This window comes from Nanorana parkeri, unplaced genomic scaffold, assembly GCF_000935625.1.
Source record: "Nanorana parkeri isolate BGI_ZX_2015 unplaced genomic scaffold, ASM93562v1 scaffold2209, whole genome shotgun sequence".
Classification (NCBI taxonomy): Eukaryota; Metazoa; Chordata; class Amphibia; order Anura; family Dicroglossidae; genus Nanorana; species Nanorana parkeri.
In genome coordinates this window covers 169,839-192,369 of record NW_017308477.1, presented here as the reverse complement: position 1 = coordinate 192,369, position 22,531 = coordinate 169,839, and the positions used below count along the sequence as shown (strand labels likewise).

The 22,531-nt window shown below is 42.7% G+C and overlaps 1 protein-coding gene across 1 annotated transcript in view; it reads right to left on the bottom strand.

Annotated features, from left to right (window-relative positions):
• Positions 1 to 1,518: 1,518 nt before the first annotated feature.
• Positions 1,519 to 22,531, bottom strand: part of LOC108801073 (protein virilizer homolog) — a gene marked incomplete at its 3' end in the record, with an annotated part of 24,976 nt that continues 3,963 nt past the window's right edge. Inside the window, exons 3-18 of the mRNA XM_018573022.1 lie at positions 22,444 to 22,531; positions 20,663 to 20,711; positions 19,386 to 19,560; positions 18,783 to 18,908; positions 17,580 to 17,852; positions 14,979 to 16,128; positions 13,405 to 13,896; positions 11,206 to 11,360; positions 10,265 to 10,347; positions 6,806 to 6,899; positions 5,605 to 6,149; positions 5,262 to 5,497; positions 4,047 to 4,296; positions 3,745 to 3,962; positions 3,496 to 3,628; positions 1,519 to 1,668 (exon numbers count right to left, since the gene is read on the bottom strand). Of these exons, the coding sequence (XP_018428524.1) occupies positions 1,519 to 1,668; positions 3,496 to 3,628; positions 3,745 to 3,962; positions 4,047 to 4,296; positions 5,262 to 5,497; positions 5,605 to 6,149; positions 6,806 to 6,899; positions 10,265 to 10,347; positions 11,206 to 11,360; positions 13,405 to 13,896; positions 14,979 to 16,128; positions 17,580 to 17,852; positions 18,783 to 18,908; positions 19,386 to 19,560; positions 20,663 to 20,711; positions 22,444 to 22,531 (4,217 nt within the window). The remainder of the gene's footprint in view (positions 1,669 to 3,495; positions 3,629 to 3,744; positions 3,963 to 4,046; positions 4,297 to 5,261; positions 5,498 to 5,604; positions 6,150 to 6,805; positions 6,900 to 10,264; positions 10,348 to 11,205; positions 11,361 to 13,404; positions 13,897 to 14,978; positions 16,129 to 17,579; positions 17,853 to 18,782; positions 18,909 to 19,385; positions 19,561 to 20,662; positions 20,712 to 22,443) is intronic.

Sequence of the window (22,531 nt, the reverse complement as noted above, 5' to 3'; positions counted from 1 at the left end):
ATTGGTAGAAAAAAAAAATCCTACACACGGGGCGCAAGGGGTTCTTCACAGTTAGGGTCTGGAACTCGCTGCCGCAGGAAGTGATCTCAGCTAAGAGTGTGGAATCATTCAAGAGACTCATGGACGAGTTCCTAGGAGACCGTAACAAAGGGGTACAGGTACTCTTAATGAGCAAAATCACACATGGACTCATACACACACCTGCTCAAACATAAATGCATACACGCAATAGGTTGGACTTGATGGACTTATGTCTTTATTCAACCTCAAATACTATGTAACTATGTGCCCTCTAGTGCCTGCCGTCTCTATGAAGGATTGTGTACTCTGGTGTCAGAAACAAGTCAAACATTATGGGAAAGAATGATTTTAATTATTATAAGGAAACATGGATTGTTTTAACCACCTCCCGTCCACTGGCCGTAAGTAAAACGGCCGGACGGGAGCCTTAGAGGAGCGGGTGGGCATCTTAAGATGTCTTTCCCCTGCCCCAGCTCGTGCGTGGCACACACGAGCGGGGAAGCTGTCAAAAATTTAAAGAGCCAGCGATGGCTGTTTACATTCAAGTGATTGAGCGTCTCTAGACACCTGATCGCTTGTAGTAGATGCAGTTTTACCCCCTGCCGGTCCCGAGATCTGCTGTGCCTGGGACCAGCACAACTGCTCTGTGACAGGAGATCAAAGGGAGAACGGTACACGAGCTCCCTCTGATCTCCTTTCCGGTCCCCGAATGCAGGAAGTAATGTATATTACATCACTTCCTGCATTCATCTGTCATTCCCAGCTACAGAAGCTGGTGAAGCAGATCTTTGCTTCATCAGCTTCTCTGGGGGTCCCTAGGTAACATTAGGTGTCTTTGAGACCCCGTTTACGGCCATCAATCACTGATAACACTAAACTGATGAGCAGTAAAAGCGTTTAAAGCGTCATCTATGGCCAATTTTGGGTGTGGTTTTTTTGCGATTTTGCGGGCGTGCGCAATTTTACGGCTTGACATGTTTGGTGTCTATTTACCCGACATGATCCTGTCTTATATTTTACCAAAAAATTGGGGTAATAATAAATGTTTCATTACATTTGACAGGGAAACACGTTTTTTGTTATATAGTAAAAAATAAAACCCGCAGTGGTAAATACAACCAAAAGAAGGCTCTGTCCCCAAAAAAATGGTATACAAATAATTTCAGTACAGCGCTGCATGACGGAATAAATGTCAAAGTGCCGCAGCACTGAATACTGAAAAATGGCCTGGCCAGGAAGTGGGTTTAACGCCGCGGTCAGCAAGTGGTTAAAGAAACATGCATAACTGCACATAACTGCATATATGTAAGCTGCAGAGTAGATTTATTTTCTATGGAATCCTTTTAATAGCCTAGTCCTGTTAAAAACCACCCAGAAGGTAGACATATTGCAACAGTGTTACAGGTCCCATGCTTAGAGACGGACGGTTCTAAGAATCCAAAAATCTTAAATCAAATAGGTCTAACCTAACAGTTTAAAAAATAAGTACGGACTTACCAGGACAAGCTTCTCCAGGTCCAAAACCAGATTTTGAGTCATGTCTTCTTTGCCGAGTAGCAACTGCTTCATCTCACCAGGGCTGAGCCCTGGGGTCTTAGAATGGTGAGATCCATCCACTTCCATCATTCCTCCATCATCCCCAGAAGTCTACACAATGAAAAGCCATCATTTTAACAGCATAAGTAAATTCAAAAACATTGGAAGAATCTTCGCATAGTGTAAACATTATATTTAAGTACTGATGGCTATGAAGATGCATATTGAGGCTATTAAGATTTGTGTTTATTTAAAATACAAATATATATCACAGCTTTCTGTTTGGTCAGTCAGGGAAAGAGCAGATCACTTTAATACAGTATGCAAAAGAAGAAGGATTAATACTAGACACCTCTCACTTGAGGATACACAAAGCAGTTCATTTCTACCTGCAAAATTTTTGAGGTACATGACTTAAGACTCTTTTCCATGTCACTCATCCCTTTGCTGCAGGAAATTTGACCACATAGTGACTCTCAGCTCTATTTTGTGATTCTGTCCAATAGCCCAGCAATTTCTGAAAGACCTGAAATTGATACTTGCTGTCACTGGTCTACAAGATCCATTTTTTCACTTTGCATGAGGCTCTTTGACAAGCCATTAATAGGCTTACCTCACAGGCTTAAAGACAGATCAGCCCCTTCCTAACACTGACCAGATGTCTGATCATTGGAAAGATCCTTTTCCCGATAAATATTCCACTGAGTGATGGCGCCTTGGAGCTTGTCTACCGATGTAATTAATAGAATAACCCTATACTAATTACCTTTTCCCTATTCTCCACCCACTCACTTTCCTTCTATCCCCCCTTCGTTATATATTTACCTTTCGGCAAAAGGCCCTTCCCCTCCACCAGTATGGGTGTACTAAACGTACCCTGTACTTAGAGAACTATGGGGTTAGGGCTTTTCAACATAGTTCTCCTTAGGGTAACGGGAGGACACAAACTAGCGTCCTCCCGTAACCCTAAGCTCAGTATACCGCGAGCTACAGCTCACGGTATACTGAGACGGCGCAGCCGGAGCCGACAATTATATCCGGATCCGCTCAGCTGCGTGAGTGACAGCTGGCTCTGCCTATCTAGAGGCAGAGCCAGCTGTACCCACCCCGTCCGTTTCGCCAGTCAGCGCTGGAGGATCGGAGGGGGGAATCTCTCTGCCGTGACAGGATCGAGAAGTGAGCGAACGCCGGTATGTGTTTGCTCACTTCCCGATCTACTGAGCCGACCTGTGACAGTCTCATTGTCACAGGTCGGCTAGAACTATGAGGATGAGTGAAAAGCACTCACCTCATAGTTCTCCTTTAAGTCCAGCACAGCCCTGCGCTAAGGATTTAGAATTTCGCTCGCAAATTGCAAGCACCCATTGGTTAGGTGACTGCGTTGACCAATAAGAAGTGCTTCTTAGCACAGTTAAATATGGTTTTTGTTAAAATTATTTTTGGTATCAGGGCAACTAGTTGGGCCTCCGCTTTAGTCTTTGGACAAGTAGTTTTTTTAAAATTATTTCCACACCCCTGTGCAGACACTTACTGGGTACGCATCAGCTTACAATTCTGAAGTATGTTCTCTGAAACAAAAAACCCGGAAAATGTCAGTCTGGAATTAGCCCATTTATTATCATCGGTTCATGCATCCAGAGATACAACCATACAAAGCGTTGGCCAATCTTATCCCTTTTCAGGTGCACTCCACCACTTTAAACATTTGTACAGGTAAATATGTTCCCCTGTAAATACAGCTCCTTGCAGGTACTCACTGTCCACAGCAACCCATCTGGCTTAGGACACAGAACAGTATAGATAAGATATCACTCATTGGATTTAATGATCTGGTGTACCTCAAAATGCGTTTTTGGTTTTGACATCAGAAGGCACTGACTTGCCTGTATAAACTATTATGTAAAACTTTAAAAGCAACAGAACAGGGGGTCTACTTACCAAAGGGTCAGAGTTCAGGATCTGTCTCATGAAATCCAAGAAGGAGGAAGCCAGTTCTCCCATGTCTTTACCAAACCCACACACAATTCTCTTCAACAATAAGTAGAGTGTGTTGTTGTGTTTCTTAAGAGAGCTGCAGGAAACCAAAGCAAAATAATGTAAACTTAACCTGCCACTTCTATGTTCACTAGTTCTTGTTTTATATCTCTCTAAGGAAAAGGAGCCGACTGTGTAATAGTCTCTCAGTACCTCTTCAAGTGGTAAAAGCCATAATCGTGCTCAGAGAGGAACATCATAGTGCGGATACAGGTGAGAAGTGAAGTGTAACTGCTGTCATTATTGCATAAAGTCTCCATTAAGCCATCACAGATGGAGGGAAGGAGATCCTTGCCAGGCAAGGAGTTGGCAAGCTGGTCTAATTCAGACACTGAGATTTCACATGAGCTTGGCATAATGAGAGCAATATCCTACAAAAGAAGAAAGCCATGGTTGTGAATGAAAACAGAGCAAAGATCACAATATAGACTTAGGGACTGGATTGAGGACTCTACCTGGTCACAGAGGTCTTGCACAATGGAGGATATATACTCTGCACACTGCTGGTGGATGATGTTGTCACCTGCAGACTTCATGATGTTCAGCATCTCTAGGAAAACTTCGATATAACGCTCATCACTTTTACCTCCATTAATGAGATGCAGAACAGCAACTTTGCATGCTCTGTGGGCAGCTAGGGAGTCCAAAAGTGCGAGTAGCCGAGCTGTCTGGCTTGTATACTGCTTCTTCTCATCTTCCGGACCACTGAAACAAAAGTAATCACTTAGGTTTATTTGATCATATACTGCCAGACACGGCAGATATCTGGGGTACACCCCCAGCCCGAAGGATGATTAACCCGAGTTGCTGCTGTACTATGAGCTTCATTTCTTTGCAAGTCACTAGCTTACATTATTAGATCAGCTCTTCAGTAAAGTTAGAGCCAGTGTGGATGGGCACTGCCTCCTTCAGAACTGCTTCTCTCCCCATACAAGTCTATGGGAATGCAAAAGCAGCTTCAAGCAGGTCAACTGCACCTAAAATTTATACCGAACTTCACAAGTGTCTCGACTAATGTCAAGAGCATGCTACGTTTGCAGTCCAAACTGGCCTTATGCACCGAAAGCCTCAACTATATAGACACAGGACTTGACATTGTCCACCCACACCACTTAAAGCAGAACTTCAGCCAGATAAAATACATGTAATCATTACTTCATCATTAAATGCATTTTTTTTAATGCAAGCAGTATTCAGTATCTGAATTTGAGTTGGTATAAGCCTCTTGCAGTCTACTGTATAGTCGGTATCACAAAGTTTAAAGAGGGGGAGAAGGAAGCAGCACAAGGAGCCAAATCGTGTGTACTGCAGTGCAAGGGGCATGCTGATTGAAAAGACCGCAGAGTGACAGACAGGTCCACTCATCAGTCTGCTGCTTCTCTTTTCACTATGCAATCACAGCATAGGGGTGTGGAGAGGACCTGTGTTGTGTGTCAGAGCGACTAGATGAAATACAAATCTTTTGGCAGGTAAAACATCTCTCATATGCATTTAATTTGTGTATTTAGTCATATGCCTGGAGTTCAGCTTTCAACCATCATTAAATAGTTTGACAGACATTGGCATACTGACAAATAACAGTTATTACATTTCTGATTTGTTAGTACAAATACTGGAGTAAAGTCTCAGTTTGTAAAGTCTATAAGGGGGAAGATGAAATCTACACCTACCCCAGCAGATCTTCCACTAGGAGGTCCAACACTGCGCGCATAATCAGAAGTGCAGTTGGTGAGGCCAGGTCACACAGCAGGATACAGACTCGTCTTATCATATGCTGCAGAGGCTGGCAAGATGTCCCAGAGAAAGACTTCACAATATCTTGGATCAGCTTAGAATGAACGTGTAGGTGCATGCTCCACAACTTCCTGGTGTTCACAGCCACAGCAATGTCCTTTGGTTCAAAAGCCTGAAAGACAATACAGACCCTCATCAAACTCCGGAGAACAATCATCTGTGGTTTGTTATGAATGATGGCCTGGCCTTCTAATGGATCAATGAGACCAGATCTTTTACCTGAGTTGTCTGCATTGGAAGTGGGAAGGGTAAAAGTTCTGATAGTATGATGAGTCCAGAGAAAAATCCTTCGGGTACTTTTAAGACAGAGGAAAGAATTTCTTTGAGCATCAATGACCATGTGTTATTGGCCAGTGTTTCCTCAGAAATAGTCAACTTCTCATTTACTCCTTGGGTAAAAGTCAGAAGGATGTCTATGATATCATTTTGGATCTTCTGCTCTTCTCCATCCAACCTTCCAGAAAGAGGTATGGAGCAGAGGAGCATGTGCAAGGTGACTAGTGTGGATGGAACACGCATGTCCTTAAACTCAAAAGAACCACCTCTCAATAGCTCAGTCAGCATTGTCTTAAGGAGAGACAGGGTGCAGCGGGCCACAGAGATAGTGATTGCCCTGTACAAAGTGGTTCCAAGGTTGACATGGAGTCTCCATGGTTGGATGAGGATGCTGTTCATTTTCTGCAAGATGCGAATAAAGGTGTCCAGTCCCTCAGCTGAAAAAAGCTGAATGACAGCGAGATTCCATTTAAGGTCTTTTTGTTGTCCTGAAAAATATAGGATAGTATCAGAATATTAATACTTTTTTAAATAACAATAGTAAAAATTGACTACAATATTAATATGCATTCCCAGCAAAATGTAACAATCCTATAAAATATTGACTTGATTTTTAGCAATTCAATTCTATAAATTCCTTGATCATGCTAACCTTTTATTTCACGTTGTTCTGTACTGTTTAAACTTTCAGAGGCAGGTCACAACTTGAGAATTTCTTAGCCTTAGAAGTCAGCCACATGTCAAGACAAATTTGCATTAACCGTGGGATAGTGACTGGAGGTGTACATTGTTTCGTGCAGTGCCATCTTAGAGGACAGCTGTCAAAGATAGCCTAGGTTCCAGCCAATGATTCCAGAAAGACATTTACAGGCTGTGTCATATGTTCCCTATTATTAGTGATTTTCATTTCTAAATCTCTTTTTTCAAAAAGATTTGTTGTGATTGTTCTACACTACTGCTTTCTCAAGACCAGCACAGTTCAGTTCTTATACCAATATGTCAATGCCTTTACCCTGTATTTTTTGATTTTAACACTACAACCCACCTCTCTTCATCCATTTCTACAGACTAATATTACACATCATGAAAAATTCAGTAGCTTTGGTAGCAGGGTAATATAGAACGTCATGGGATATTTACATACCATCAACAGCAGCTGGTGGGCAAGCTATATGACAAAGAATCCTAAGAGCGGTTAGCAGTCCCACACCTTCCGGGGCCATCAAATTGTCAACATTCTAGTGGAACAAATAAGATCAATACAGTTCAATCAACAGATCAGTAAAACAAACCAAACAAAGTGAAAACAGGAACAGTTTAGTACTGCACAGCAAAAAAAACGAGTATCTGGTGCTTTGTTCTGACAAGTTAATATATACACAGTAAAGTAAAAGCATGCAACCGCAAGTACCTAATTGTACCCTTCTCGAACACCCCAGAACTCCAAATCCTAGGGTGCCTGTGTCTAAGGATTACCAGGTCAACCTGTCACATTTAAACCCATAAATAAAAAAGTTATATATTGCTGTTTACCAATCCCTAAATGTGCTGGCTGCATAGGTTTTTTTTTAGGCTTTTTCCCCCCTTTACTTTCAACTGGTGATCTGACCAACAACACACCTCCTGTCTTAGGGTGGCTTCAATCTGAGCTACCCTTGGACAGCAGCATTTTCAGCCTGTGGAGAGGGTAGTGTTAGATGCACTAGCATCTACAAGGACTGGACTAACATGGTAAATGCAAACTCCAGCTAACATTTAAAGGGTTATTAAACCCTAAGCGTGTTTTTGCATATATCTATTGCTAGCGAGCAATAGATATATGAAAAAAAAACAAAAAACCTTTTCAAGAGGTTTAAACTTACCTGAGTCTTCGCTGCGCGTTCCCGTCCGAACACCTGAAAAGTCTCGGGCGGCCTCAAAGGATCTTGGGGCAAGCGCATGCGCACTTCAGATGTTCGGCCGTGAGACACACAAGATAAGTCTATGGAGCAGCGTGCACTCGCACAGACACTGTGGGACAGGAAGTGCCAGCTAGCACAAAGGAGTCAGTGCTGGATCAAAGACCGGCACCAACGCTGGAGGGACATCTGAAAACTACACTAAAGAAGATGATCGGATCAAGAGGCATCATTTAAGGTAAGTCCTTACACCAGCATTGGGGGGGGGGGATTTATCCTTTAATGTCACTTTAAGCAGTTACAGCAACAGTTTTTTCCCCCCCTTTTGGGATAAAGGTTTAAGTTAAATGAATAAAAGTTGACCTTAGTAAGCACCCGTTAGTGATAAAAAGGTTTGCCCCGATCCTCCATCGGCCATTTTTACCGGACAGTAAGGAAGTTGAAAAATAAATGACTTACTGGCCAGATCAGGGGAAAATAAAAACAAAGAAAACGAATGCAGCAACCTCATTTAATGATTTATAAGCTGCAATAGAGTACGTATTTGATTTGGAGGTTAGACATTTAAAGAGAAACTGAATTCTGGAAGCTGTGCAAAAAGGGCAGGCAGAAGGCAAAGGATTAGTCAACGGTATTGCTTGTGGCCTCCCTGCAGCTGATCTTTTCCCATTACCAAGCCTTCTTCTGCACTGTGTCTCTGTATGGAGGTGGCCATCTTGGAAGAAGCAGGACTTGCTTCCTAGTGTCAGAACCTCCAGCAAATAAAACAGTAGGAGAACTAAATCTCACTCCAAATCACCTAAGACTAGCAGTCAGAGGCAGCAGTGCCTATATCTCACACTGCAGATCTACAGCTATGAAGATATAGACACGGAAGTGCCCAGACCCTCACATACCAGGAAGTGCACTGCTATTTTAGGAGGAATTCCAAACAAAAAAGATTCAGAGTATTGCTTAGTTTCGATTAACACTACAAGATGTACCCAATAACACAACAAATCTTCACTTTTTGAATTCAGGACCACTTGAAGGATCAATGGTGAGGCAGTAGTAAGAGTCCGAAAAGGAAAAAGATTGAGAAGTGGGTGCAGCAGGCACTATAGGCCTGTTTTATATTCCTATTGCAGGTTTAAACATTGACGGAAAACAGTGCCTTAAAGAGTGATGGACCTTTCACAGAGAAAAAGTTGCCGTAATCTCCCTGCATAGCTGCTCATACAAACAAAATGACTTGGTCACATGTTCTGCTAAAAGGAAAGGTTAGATGATATCAAAGCCGATATATCACAGATTTAGCATACATCATGTGGCCAAATGCCTAGGTCTTTGGACACATGAAGCGAACTTGAAGCCACATTTTCATACGGAGAAGTAAATACTTCTGTTCTTCTTATACTATTTATTCATAAAAAGGTGGAATAAATGATGACTTTACAATTCAAAAGTATAACTTCATGAGATTTATCTTAGATTGAAAAGTGCTCATATGATGACGTGTGCGTGTGCTGCTCAGTCCTGGAGTACTGTGAGCTCTGCCTGTGTGATGATGCACCCCCTAGGCGTGTGCAAAGCACAGGCTTGGCTCACAGGAAATGGGCATTATGACATGACTGTGGTTGGCCAGAGGACTGCAAGCGCTGGACTGAGCAGGAAGCTGGAGTGTTAAGAATGCAAGTATAACATGCAATCTAAAAAAAAAAAAACACACAACACCACAATAGATGGGAGTTTCATGTTAAAAAGAGAAAATCTATATCAGTTTTCCTCAACCACAGGGCTGCAGCTTCCTTCCTGCCGATGCTCATCTAACACAAGGGGTTGGGGTTTTTTTGAGTCCTTTCAATGCTGGCAGTTATTGTGTCCGTGTGCCTGAACTGCCTGCTTTCCCCCTTGCTGGACTGTGGCTTGAAAACTGTGCCAAGTGAGTGCCAAGCGAGTGGAATGCTGCCCCTTCTCACAGCGGAAGGCTGCACACTGTGAGAAGGGGTGGGAGCAGCAGCAGGCAAGGCATAAAAGGGGTGAAGCACTTAAAAGGAGGGAGGTTCTGCTATTAATTACATTTTGCCGATTTGCTAATTAATAGTTCTGGTTGAGGGATTCTTGGATGAAGGTTATTAAAAGGGGGCAAGGTGCTATTGGGCGATTTTTCTGGTGGTAAAATATGCTGCTGTTTTACATAAAAAGCAGTTGTGGTGTGATTTTAGGCCCATGGCACACTTGTGAGCTTCCCGCTATTAGCCGCACAAGACCGGTGTCGATAAAATCCAAAATGTATTGTAGTAAATTCCATTCAGAGTCCAGAATACAGTGGGGGGAATTAATCAAAACTGGAGCAAACAGAATCTGGAGCAGTTGCCCGTGGCAACCAATCAGCATCTCTCTTCAGTTTGCTCAGGCAAGATTTAAAAATGAAAGACAGAAGGTGATTGGTTGCATCGCAAATCTGCTCTAGTTTTGATAAATTCCCTTCCCTTGTATACACCACCAAAAGACCTTTCCTACACCTGCGCCTCTCACGCATTTCACCACCTGGGCTTACACTTGTAATCCTGTCGCTGGAAGCAACCAACCAATGACAGAATCACGAGGCCAGGCCAGCTTATTTGTTTTGTTAATGTTGGGGCATTAAACATGCAAACTTTTTGAAAGAATTTACCAGGCTCTAGTCTGACAAAGATTGAGAAGTACTCCTCCATACCACTTACCTGTTTAATATAATCAATTAGGTTGGGTATACAATTGATCTCAAATCGAACAGTTTTCATCGGCTCTAACCATTTAGCAAGCTCTAAAAGAAAAAAAGTGTTAATTTAGACTAAATAATTGTATACATAAGGACTAAATAATTGTATACATAAGGACTAGACACTGATATGAACACAGAGTAGTACCACACATCCAATCATATGAGGTTAGCAGGATTCTTCATTTTGTGAGACAATATATTAAGCAGTTAGAAATCACATCATCGTTGAGGAACAGATTACAAACGTCACGTAAAACCCGTATGAAGCCAAGATAAAGTCACAGGCCTTACTCCAAAAACTTGTTAGTTATATAATTGGATCTTTATTTTACAAAATAATTACAATTTTTGCTTGAGTTCTTCCTGATTCACTCCCAATGAAATGTGGAATAATAGCAAACATGTACGCCAATTAAAAGGGAAGCCCGTGCTGTATATAGGCTGCCATTTTGAAACAAATACCATCTTGTCTTGAATTGTATTGTGATTGTAATGTCTTCCTTATATTGTAAAGAGCTACTCAAACTGTTGGCGGTATATAAATCCTGTATAATAATAATAATAATTCACAACCGGGAAGCATGTCAAAGTCAAAACGTTTGTTTTAAAAATGATTTTGGATAGTGTCCCCCACTGGGCTTTCCTGACAGAAAAGGAACATGCCTTCCTACTTGCTAGCTGTAAGAACCAAGTAGTGTGTATCTGTCCGTTTTGCCACATGCAATTTCGGCTGGAAGTGATGAGCGGCTAGCTACTTTAGTACTTTAGGGGCAGGGAGAGAGATGTAATTATTGCACCTCAAGCATGCAATGAATCCAACATCTGGCATGTAAAACACAGTTTCTCAGAAAAGCTGCATAACAAAAAATTACTCATTGGTGTGCAATAAAGAGCACTTACCTTGCAGCTTGGCATTGTTCTCATCTGCCTTACACAACTTGAGCAGAGGCGCAGAGTGATTCTCCAACGTCTGAACATCATTTGAGGTTTGCACCACCAGCAACGCAAGCAGACAAGCGTAGTTATAGGCCACAGATTTCTTCGATTTTGCATCACTGAAAATATTAACCACATGTTTAAATGTCTATCACAATTAGTGTTAAACATTATATTTGTTAGTATATTTGTTAGTATTAAAGCTGTTTCACACCGAGCAGGGAATTAGCTGACTCCGCACTGCAAGAATGACCAACTGATTGCGAGTCACAGGACTCGCAAAGATGCCAATGTCACCAACTATAGCTAGTTCTGCAGAGAGAATCTATGATATCAGAGGTGTGTGTGACAAGTCCCCACCAAGAACTCAGACAGAACTAATGACCCAGCATGGCACTGAACCATGTCTTTTTCCTCATACAAAGTAAACTCTTTAAAACCCATCTCTGGGCAAAAAAACTACTCGTCCAAGGACTATAGCGGGGCCCAATCTACTTGTCCCTCATGACAATCTACTTGTCGTGATACGAAAAAATTATTTTAACCATAACCGTAATGAAACGTGTTAAGAAGTGCTTCTGATTGGTGATCGCGCTGACCAATGAGTGCTCGCAATTTGTGAGCAAAATTCTAAATCCAGGGAGCATGGCTGCACAGGACAGCAGTATGGGGTACAGATAGTACACTCGTACTGGCAGAGAAGGCCCGTTGCTGCGCCCTATGCGTTTATTTGCATGCAGATGGTGGGGGGCGGTTTTAATTTTTGTAATATTTATTATATAGGATCAGAGGTGGCCGATGAAGGGAGCCCACCATGGAAGGGGCGGGCGGACAATCAGGCTCCTCACCTGCTCTACATTCAGCCTAGCTCTTTGCCCGCAACAGGGCTAAAACGTAAAAAAAAAAATCTGCCCGCATGGACACGGCATGTTCCGGACGTTGGGCAATAGGAATTGCGCACCCCCTGACCCTTGCTGTGGCGCTACCACCACACTGCAGAGGTTAAGTCCTCGTTTTTGCCTAGGGGCTGGAGTAAAGCAGATTTACTTGCTTGAATCTTGCTCCCCCAGCAGACAGCAATATCTTCTCCCCCTCTGTTCCAGCTGCTGGAATGTCCCTCAGCATCCTCCTGCATTAGACATGATGCCCTCACATCACCGGAGCACAAAAAAGAAGAGGCTACAGGGACCAGCCCAAAAGCCCTGAGGGAGCCGGCAGAAGCAGGGATCAGGTAAGTAAATCTGCTTCTCTCCATCCCCTAGACAAAAGCAAGCATTTAACCCTTGCAGTGCAGGGGTTGTCCCACTACCAAGGTATTTTTTGGTTTGCCCGGAAATGTGCTTTAAAAATAGTATTTAACTCTCAAACTTTTTTTTTGCAATAATGAATTCATAACAAATATACATTTCCCAGCAAAGTAATTTGTGATATTTTTGCCCAAACTTAGTCATGTTTCTGAACGGCTCGAACTCTCTCAACTAAGCTTCCCTGAACTTCCTATCCAGTACACGATCACAGGAGACAGCAGTCTTCTCCATCCACTAGCTTGGAGAACAGAGGAGGCGAGTGGCTGGCCCTGCTGTGTGTGTGGTAACACACACAGCATACTATTACACACAAGGGTGGCTCCATAGGATCCTGCAAAGGGAAAGGAGCCACCCTACAACAGGATATCAGGGCCAGTGCTTTGGGGACCGGATGATTCTGCAGGAAACTATTTTTTTTTTAAACATGAAGTAAAAGCATTCATTGTAAGTTAAAAACATTTAGGCTTTCATATTACTTTAAGCTAGAGCGGATAACTCGCCAATCTTGAATAATATGAAGTTGAACTAAAACATGAATCTAACTAGAACTGGAAGCACAGCCACGTGTAGTGTTTCTCGTTGCCATGTGGCTGTGTTTCTGATGAAGTTTTTATTCTTAGGGGTTCCTTTCAAGAGTTTTTCTGCATACAAGGCTTCTCTCCTAAAACTGCACTGTTCATGACTGGTGGCCAGAATGGGGTCAGAAAGATTCCACTGGTCATGTTCTTCTGTATCTCTGCTGCAAACACTGCAAAGTTTTCTGTCTGGTATTGCTGCATATAGGGAAATACAAGTACAGCTATCTCATGGCTGATGGCCACCTAAATGAGAATTGCAAGAAGGGAAAATAGATTACCCGAGTGCTTCCTTCGAGCAGAACTCCATCAGAGTTATAAGACATTGTAGATTCTTGTCCAGGCTAAAGACATGGGCCACGGCAGACCTGCCTATAGGGTTGAAGGTGATCAGGTAAAGATTGTGAAGGATCCCCAGTAAATTAGCATGATCAGCCTCCTCTGCACCGGTGCAATGCTGGAAATGGTGGAAGAGTTCAGAGATGTACTGCAGAGCCTGGGTGGCATGTAGGAGCCACAAGGAACACGAGTCCTCACTGTTCCCCTCTGTCGGCAGATTGTCCTCCTGATCCTGTTCAGACACCTGGCACAGGGCTCTGGCGATCAGGTTTGTTGCATCATTCTCAAATAAGAGAAACAGGAGGCCCTTCTGTGACTGTGCCAAGAACCGCAATATCTCCCTTACAGTCTGAACAATCCCAGGGTGAGCGCTTGTCCCAGGAAGAGACAGAAGCAGTGTTGCAGATTCCATGAACTGGTGACTGTGCAGGAACCTGAGACAAGAAACCAGAATAAATATTTCATTAAAATGTATTTTTAAAGGAACAACTTATAACAAAGCACATTTTACAGGTTTGGACAGTAGGCATGCACCGATACTGGTATTTCGGTATCGAGTGCCGATTTTTTTTTTTTTTTGGTGCTCGCCGATACCAATAGCAGAAGTCCCATTAGGGAAGCCAGATGGCGTGTAAAGATTCGCCACCTGGCTTCCCGATTAGCAGGGAAGCTGTCCCCATGCTTCTCGTCACCATGTGACGAGAAAGCATGGAGACGTCTTTCTGGCCAATCAGGAAGCCGGGCAGCGTGTAATGACGCGCTGCCCGGCTTCCTGATACAGGAAGTTTCGGGCTAGGCATCGGAGCATTTTGGCGAGTACTCGCCCAAATACTCGGCATCGATACTAGTATCGGTGCATCCCTTTTGGACAGCTTGCATTTGGGAATGTGTATTATGGCTACACAGGATGACGAAAGCATAGGGGTGGAAAATACTTAAATACGGCCTTACATTTTTAAGTTACCTTAAGTCTACACCATCTGCTCTCCAGTAGGCTGACCAGCTTGCAAAAGTATTTAAGAATTATAAAAAAAAAAAAAAAAAGGTCCGATAGAAAAAACAGTGGCCCACATGCCTTCTTTATAAACATACTAGCACACAGGTGCTTATTTCATAATAAGAAATCTTAATTGCAGGACAGGAGAAAACAGCAGTACATCCCTTAACTACAGCAAGACCTGGATCAAACTGCCTTTTTCTTGACATTATACATCATTGTGCATGTTAAGCATTATACTAGGTGTTAGGCAGTTATAGGCAAACAGCTGTATGGGGTGATTAAGTGCAAATAATATAGATTTTTTTACCAAAATTTGATTAATAAGCTAGTATGGAATTTTGCTCATGCATTATACATGGTGTACTAAATCTGTAGTTGAGATCTATACAACAAAAGTGTTTTGCCTGTCTACTTTATGCCAACAAACTGAAAAATATTTTTCTGGGAAGAACACAGATAAACATTGTGCAAACATATCATATTAAATGTTAGGGCGATATCACATCCCTGCCTTACCGAAATATGATAGGATAGGGGTCATCTCTTTCAAGAGGCCCGGTGATCCTGGCAGTTGTTGGGAAAGACTTTACAGGAGGCTGGATCATGGTGTGTGGTGCCGTCTCCAATACATGATAAATCTCATTTAGAAGCCCCACCAACCTCTCTAAGTCCCCTTCACTAATAGTAGATTCCAAGAGCTGGTCCATATCCATAGGAACTTCGCCATCATTGTCATAGTCACGGTTTGGCCTCCCTGAAGCAGACGCTGTCTCCAGATCTGGCACTGCTGTGTTTGAAGAAGCTGGTGGCGTGCTTTCAGCTAACTGGTTCGCTGTGCTCTTAACATCAGAAAGTACTTCATACAAATGACATTTCTGGAGAACAGCAGAGCATGCTGTAAAAACCCGAACAGTCTGGTCCAACAAGATCAAGTCCAACAGTCTTTGGTAACCGCTTTTCACTTGCATTTCTGTATGGTTCCTTAAAAATGCATCCATCCCTTCAGTCGTACTGATGACGCTATCCAGGGATTTAAAAGCATTTAATTTGAGAGAAGAGGACACATGTTCTGCAAACAGCAAGTCATACAACTTGTCAATAACATCAGCTTTTATTAGAGACTCCACAGCCTGGGTGCCGCATTCTGCCAGGGAGGACACCAACTTGGTACCGGCTTTCAGCTGTCGGACATTCAAGGCTATAGGCTGCTGTAGAGCCAGCTGCAAATCCAAAGCTTGCATGGCCCAATCGACTAACTGGCTGAGATGGTCACGTCCTGGTTCTTTAAGCTGCAGAAAGCTCAACCCTTTTACTATGAGGCTGGGTACTTCTTCCAAAGCTGTAACCCACTTTGCACCCCGGTCGTCCTGGTACAGATCCAATAATTCCAATAGTTTTACTGATATCTCATTAGCCCCAGAGGAATCTTTATCGAGGTCCTGATCACGCAGCTTACTGACTTCGTTTTCAAAAGCAGTTCGGTGCGGGCAGTTGAAGTACAAGAGAGGGCCTAGGTCACGATCATAAGGATCATAAGTCATGGTGGGCACAGATGCTAAATCTTCAGGAGTGTAATCTATATCAAAACTCGGGTATTTAAATGCTTCCCTTTCAAAATCGGCAATTCCATCTTCATCACTGGAGATCTGCTCATAACCGTCATCTCCTAGAAAGAAACAACTCAAGTCAGAAAGAGGTCTAAGCAACAGGAGAGCAAGAATCAACTACTTACCTTGATGAGAGAAGCATATATTATATTTTCTAGATCAATAATAAACAGATATGCTGAAAGAAGATCATGAAAGTTCTATGCATGCTTGTTCAGGGTTAGTTATTGAAAGTACTCATGCCATACATGGTCAGGCAACGAGCATTTCCAGGAGAAAAGATAGCCTACAATTTTATTTTCATTAGAGGTTTCCTTTAACGTATAGAGGCCCAATTCTCTTATAGCTCCCGGGCTTTACCTTACATTGGAGCTACATTTTCTAGATTTCACTTGAAAAACTGCTGGTGGTACCCAGCATGAGCTTATAATACATTTCTCTTTCATGGGAACCATTTCTAAAAGTATGACATCAAGAAAACTTGCCCTGACAGAAATGTGTGCCCTGACAGAAATGCGTAAGCTGCCGTCACTGACGCCTCCATCCCAAAGAACAAGTCACTGACCAGGAACAAATATGCATATAAGCAGTCCTAATTACACCCAGATTTCACCCCTGTGTGCTTGCCGTGTGTGCAGAAAGTACAGACCCCTTTGAGCAACACAACAGCCAGGAACTAGCAGCCTACAAGGTTCTTTAAAGGAAAACTATGGGGCAACTTTTTCTTTTGCCCATAGTTCTCTTCAGGGTCACAGGACGACATATACTGACCCAAAATTCAGTATATAGTGAGCTCCAATACTGTCGAAATCCACCCCGTTAGCTGATTGACAGCTGGCTCTGCCTGCCCCCTTCCCCGTCCTTTCCACCAGTCAGCGCTGGAGAAACGGAGAGCGAAATCCTTGCGGGGAGCCGTGACTGGCAGTCACGGCTCTCTGCAGGGAAAGGATTGGGAAATGAGCGAGCAATGGTATGTGTTCGTTGTCTTCCCAATCAATAGAGCCGACGTGTTTTAGTCTCTGGTCACAGGTCGGCTTGAATTATGGGGATGTGTTTTTCACTCACCCCATGATTCTCCTTTAAGTACAGGTTTCCTATAAGGAGCAATTCATGGAAACCAATCAGTGAACAACTAAGACATTCTAGTACAATGCCACAGAGCTTTAAAAAACAAAACCGAAATTCGCTCAACCTTTAAAATCAGAATTCGCCACTGCATCCACATCACACACAACCTAGCAGTGTCAATAGGAGTGTACTTTCTGAGGACTGCATGTGACGTCTGCTGAGGTCCCCAGAGTCCTAAACAATAGACCATTTTCACTTTTACTGACACACACAAAGTTGGAAGTGGTCTCAACTTCTCCCAAGTTTAATGTAAAATCTTTAGGATGCTTCACATGACATTGACAATAAACAATTTCCGAGACCAGCAATGCTATACAAGATCTTAAAGACAGCAACAGGAATACAGAATGGTGCCAAACCAAAATAAATGCATAAAGACCACCTTCAATTTCGTCCTCATCCTCTTCTTCATCCTCGTCTTCATCAGCAAGGCTATCTTCTGTTTGACCATCATCCTCATCTTCATCATCCTCAGCGATGAGGTCATCCTCATCATCTTCCTCCTCCTCCTCATCATCCTCTCCATCATCCTGAGGATCATCCTCTCCTTCCTCTTCATCAGAGTAAGCACCATCGGGGTGGACAGATACTCGATCAGGAGATATGGGCTCGAAGTAACCTTCCCTTGGTTCTCTCTCATCTTCTTTTTCACCACCTAAAGTGAAAGCGAAACAGAAGACAATATATATGTGTATACAAAGATATTAACCCCTTCATGACTGAGGCCTTTTTTTTTTCATTTTTTTGCACCCATGTTATATTCCACATTTTAGGCCTGAAAATGACTTAAAACCCCCAAACATTATATATTTTCTGAATGCCAAGACCCTATAGAATAAAATGGTGGTAGTTGCAAATTTTTATGTTGCGCAATATTAGCGCAACTCCTTATTAAACCCCAACATTTAGTGAAAAATGTAATTGAAAGCCCCAAAACACAAAAAAATACCCATTTTTTAATGAAATATAAAATATGAGGTTACAACGAGTAAAACGATACCCAACATGCCCAGGTTACAAATTGCGTGCGGCCATGAAACGGCAAAAAACTGCAGTACCCCAAAAAATCCATAGAAGACGCTTTTATCACTTTGACTGCTGTCCCTTCTACGGGACACAGAAGCGATCTGGCGACAGACAAGTCGCCAGAATCGCTTCTATTGTAAGCCGACAGTCGGCTTTACAAGTTTAAATAGCCGCCGGGAGTCTGTTTAAACAGCCCCGATGCTGGCGACGTACACTGTACGTCGTCAGTCACGAAGGGGTTAATAGTCCACATGGGCACTAAAAACTCACTGGACCCTGTGGAACATACAGAAAGCAGAAAGGATTTAACCAATAGCTTGTTATATGTGTTTGAAATATTACAGATGTTCTCAGATCAACTAATCTGGTTCCTTCATTCAATCATCAATTTCTACTAGAGAAAAATGTGAGAGCCTAAATCCAATTAGCAGTTACTGGCAACATTTTCGTCTTCCACTTTTAAAGACCCTAAAAAACAGTTAATTTTGCTGTACTGAGAGAAAAGGTTAAATAGTTCCATGAAAAAATAAATAAAAAGGACCAACTACTAGGCCAGTACCTGCAGCTGGCATTGGCTCATCATCGTCGTCGTCATCAGGTGGTGGGGGACCTGGTGGAGTCCGGGGGCCTCTTGGTTGTGGTCTTGGTGGACTACCATTGTACTGGTCTTCCTTCTCTTCTTCAACTAACAATGGAGAAGGACAAAAATGAAAGAAAGGAATGCAATGTGGAGCCAGAAGCAGGTCACATACAATGATCAGGAAGGCAACAGGCTTTGAGCGTACTAGTATCAAAACTGCATAACTAGTTGGATACATTTCACAGAGAGGGATTTAGTTTAAAGAACTTTTGAATATCTGATAGACTTAAGAATGACCCTCGTGTACACTGATGAAAATGCACTGCATAATTCATTTGCGAAAATGATAAAGTATCTCTGTAAAAGGGGAATGCGGTGTTCAGGCAGAGCCAATGATTGCATGCCGTTTGTTATAACCAATAGGGATTGTTTCAGTCAGTAAATGTCCACTTTAATGTCAATACTAAAATACATGATGCATTGACATTGCCTTAGAAATACAATTATACTACAACAGCAAGAGATGGTAAAGCCTCATATGATAACGCATACAAAAACAATATCAATTTGAGTTACTCTAACCATGCTTTGGATTCCTCTTCAGTGCAATCAGTTGGTGCTGTGGAGGAGGAGGGGGTGGAGGTGGTGGAGGGGGAGAATCTCGTTCATGATTTATGATCACTCGGTCAACTGATCCATAGACAGCCAAAGTCAGGCAATTGTACCATCCCTTCAGCACAAGTCCATCTGTATTAACCTGACAACATAAAACAAATATTGGTATATAAATAGAGCTACATAAAAGAAAGTACATGGGTTCTTTAAACCGCAATCAAATCAGACTCCATAAGTTCCTACATAAACTGAGAAACCTTATGTCGATGCTTTTGATTTGCATTTATAATACACAATAAATGCATGTGAACAAATTTCTATTGACTTTGATGAAGGAGCTCACAAGACAGTTCTGAGTTTGACCTGCTTTGTTTTTTTTTTGTTTTTTTGGACCTAGCATGACCGATTGAGGTGCAAAGGAACTACAGGCAAAGCAGGTCAATCACAGCCTTCTCGTGTCAAACGCAGCATCTCCTATTCGAACGCAGCTGCGTACCTATGAAAACCACAAAGAGTTGACATGAGGCCCTAAAGCTGGAAATGGAAAAATAGAATATATGTCAATAACCTGCTGTCTAACAATCATTCTACTGAGCATTTCAAATGTCACTGAAAACATAAAACCAGACCACTCATTCATAATAACTCCACTGACTGCATTAGGATGACCGAAAAGAATGAGATACCCAAAGACACATCTCATATCATATCTGCAGTTAAAGAGTAACTGGAGTTCAGCTTTACGCTTAAAATGAACTTGGCTTATCCCACATAGCATAGCAATTCCTAACTTTTTCAGTTTGGGTGCACTTTAAAGCCTAACTCCATCCACAACTCTTTTTCTTGTACAGAATGTTGAACAGTTAAAACCACTGGCAGGTTTTGATTGCTGTGCCAATTGGGATTGACATCTTGTCACAGAATAATGCACATGGTGTCGCTGGGAACATAAGTAAGGGAACACCTCTCCAGCAGGAAGAGAGGGGAGCTGACCCTTTCACACTCCAATAACTATTCTGAATAGAGCCAAACACAGTAGGGGCAGATATACTGTATCTGAAAAGTTAGTTTGATTCCAGGTAAAGCATTATTTATCAAGCTGGTCTACTAGGTAATAGTGGGTTTTGCACTGATCAAATGCTTGTACCTTTTCTAACTATCATTTTTCAAGCTTAAAAGTTTTGTTCTTTGGTGAAAGATTTTAGGACTGTGGCTAACGTAAAGGAAAACGTCTAAAAACTTACCTTTGTATTTGGTCGGAAAATAATAGAATTGTTTTCATCGTATTCCAGACTGTTGATAAATATGAAGAGTAAATGTTACATTACATTATATCTATAACAGCAGCATTATGCAAATAGCCACCAGTTCCCATGTACCTTTAGAAGAACTATGGGGAAAAACACTTACCTCATAGTTCTCCTTTAATAGTTACTTATTCTTTAACAAGTATTAGAAAGAGTGCAACACTGGAAACCGTTTCATACACCTTGTAAAGAGAACATGTCATAGTTGCCTTTGGAGTACACAGTGCTTAGAGCCAACTTTAGGGTGATAAAGCCTCGCCTCCTCTGTTCCAGAACCAGCACAGAGACAGTTCTCCTTGCAGTTGGCCTCATTTGAATAGTGCCAGCAAAGACATTTCAGCTCCCTCCAGTGCAAAAAGAGGGATCTACCCGAGTGTTCTTTGCACTAGGCATTGTATACCATACAGCTTTGATGATGTAGTGATCTTCTGACTATGCTACCACGTTTTACCATAGGGAGCAGTGTTTAACGCACAGGTTAGAATTAGGGATGCACTGCTACTAGTATCGATGCCGATACAGAGTATTTGCAAAAATGCTACGATACCTTCCCCGATACCAGAACTTCCCGTCAGAGGGAGAATTTCTCTGACCAGCAGTGCCGTGAGGGAACATGAAGCCGGCTTCCTGGCAAGAAGTGGCTCCATGCTGATTGGGTGGGAAGTACTGATATTGGTACTCGGTAATGGCGAGTACAGAAAGATAAATATCAGTACTCAATACCAAAAAAACGGTATCGGTGCGTCCCTAGTAAGAATAAACCTGCCACAGCTGTGAGCAATTTCAACTAAAGATATGGAAAAAATACACAGGCAGGTTACACTCACTGATAAGTCTCTGACAAAACAATAATCTCTAGGCATCGGGAATGATATGCAAATATTCCTATCTATTGGTCACTGAGGCCACCTATCAAAATAAAGGACCATCAGTGGAGGAAAGCCAAGCATGATTTTACAGTAAAATTGATTATTTAAAAGGAGAACTATGAGGGGAGTGCTTTTCACTCACCTCATAGTTCTAGCCGACCTGTGACAATGAGACTGTCACAGGTCGGCTCAGTAGATCGGGAAGTGAGCGAACACATACCGACACTCGCTCACTTCTCGATCCTGTCACCGCTCTCTGCCGTGACAGGGGAGGGGCTGGATTCCCCCCTTCCCGCTCCGCCAGCGCTGACTGGTGATCGGACGGGGGAGGGGGCGGGTACAGCTGGCTCTGCCTCTAAATAGGCAGAGCCAAAAAAGAAGAAACAGTGCTCGATTGAGCGCCTCAGCACTGCCTGGGCATACGCACACCAGCAGCCGTGCGGTTGAGGGTGGCTGCTGGTGTGAACAAGCCCATACAAATCTCCCAATAGGGGGTAAAGCCAGCACTCATAGGGGGTAAAGCCAGACATAATTGTCGGGATCCACTTCAGCTGAGGCGTTTTAGTATACCGCGAGCAGTAGCTCGCGGTGTACTGTGGCGTCTCAGTATACCGCGAGCTGTAGCTTGCGGTATACTGAGCTTAGGCTGACGGGAGGACGCTAGTTTGTGTCCTCCCGTTACCCTAAGGAGAACTATGGGGTAAAGCCTTAACCCCATAGTTCTCCTTTGAGTTCACACTTTTTCATATGCTTGGACTGAATTTCCCAGAGTCTCACCTTAAACTGGACAGGTTGTTTCGGATAAAATCAGAACAAATTCCTGTGAAAGTACAAAATAAAAATACCCACCTTCCAAGTCTGTCAAATACGGTGGCAGTTGGCTTACTGACATTGTTGAAGAAGAAGTCTAAATGAAATGTGTGTGGTGAGGTCTCTC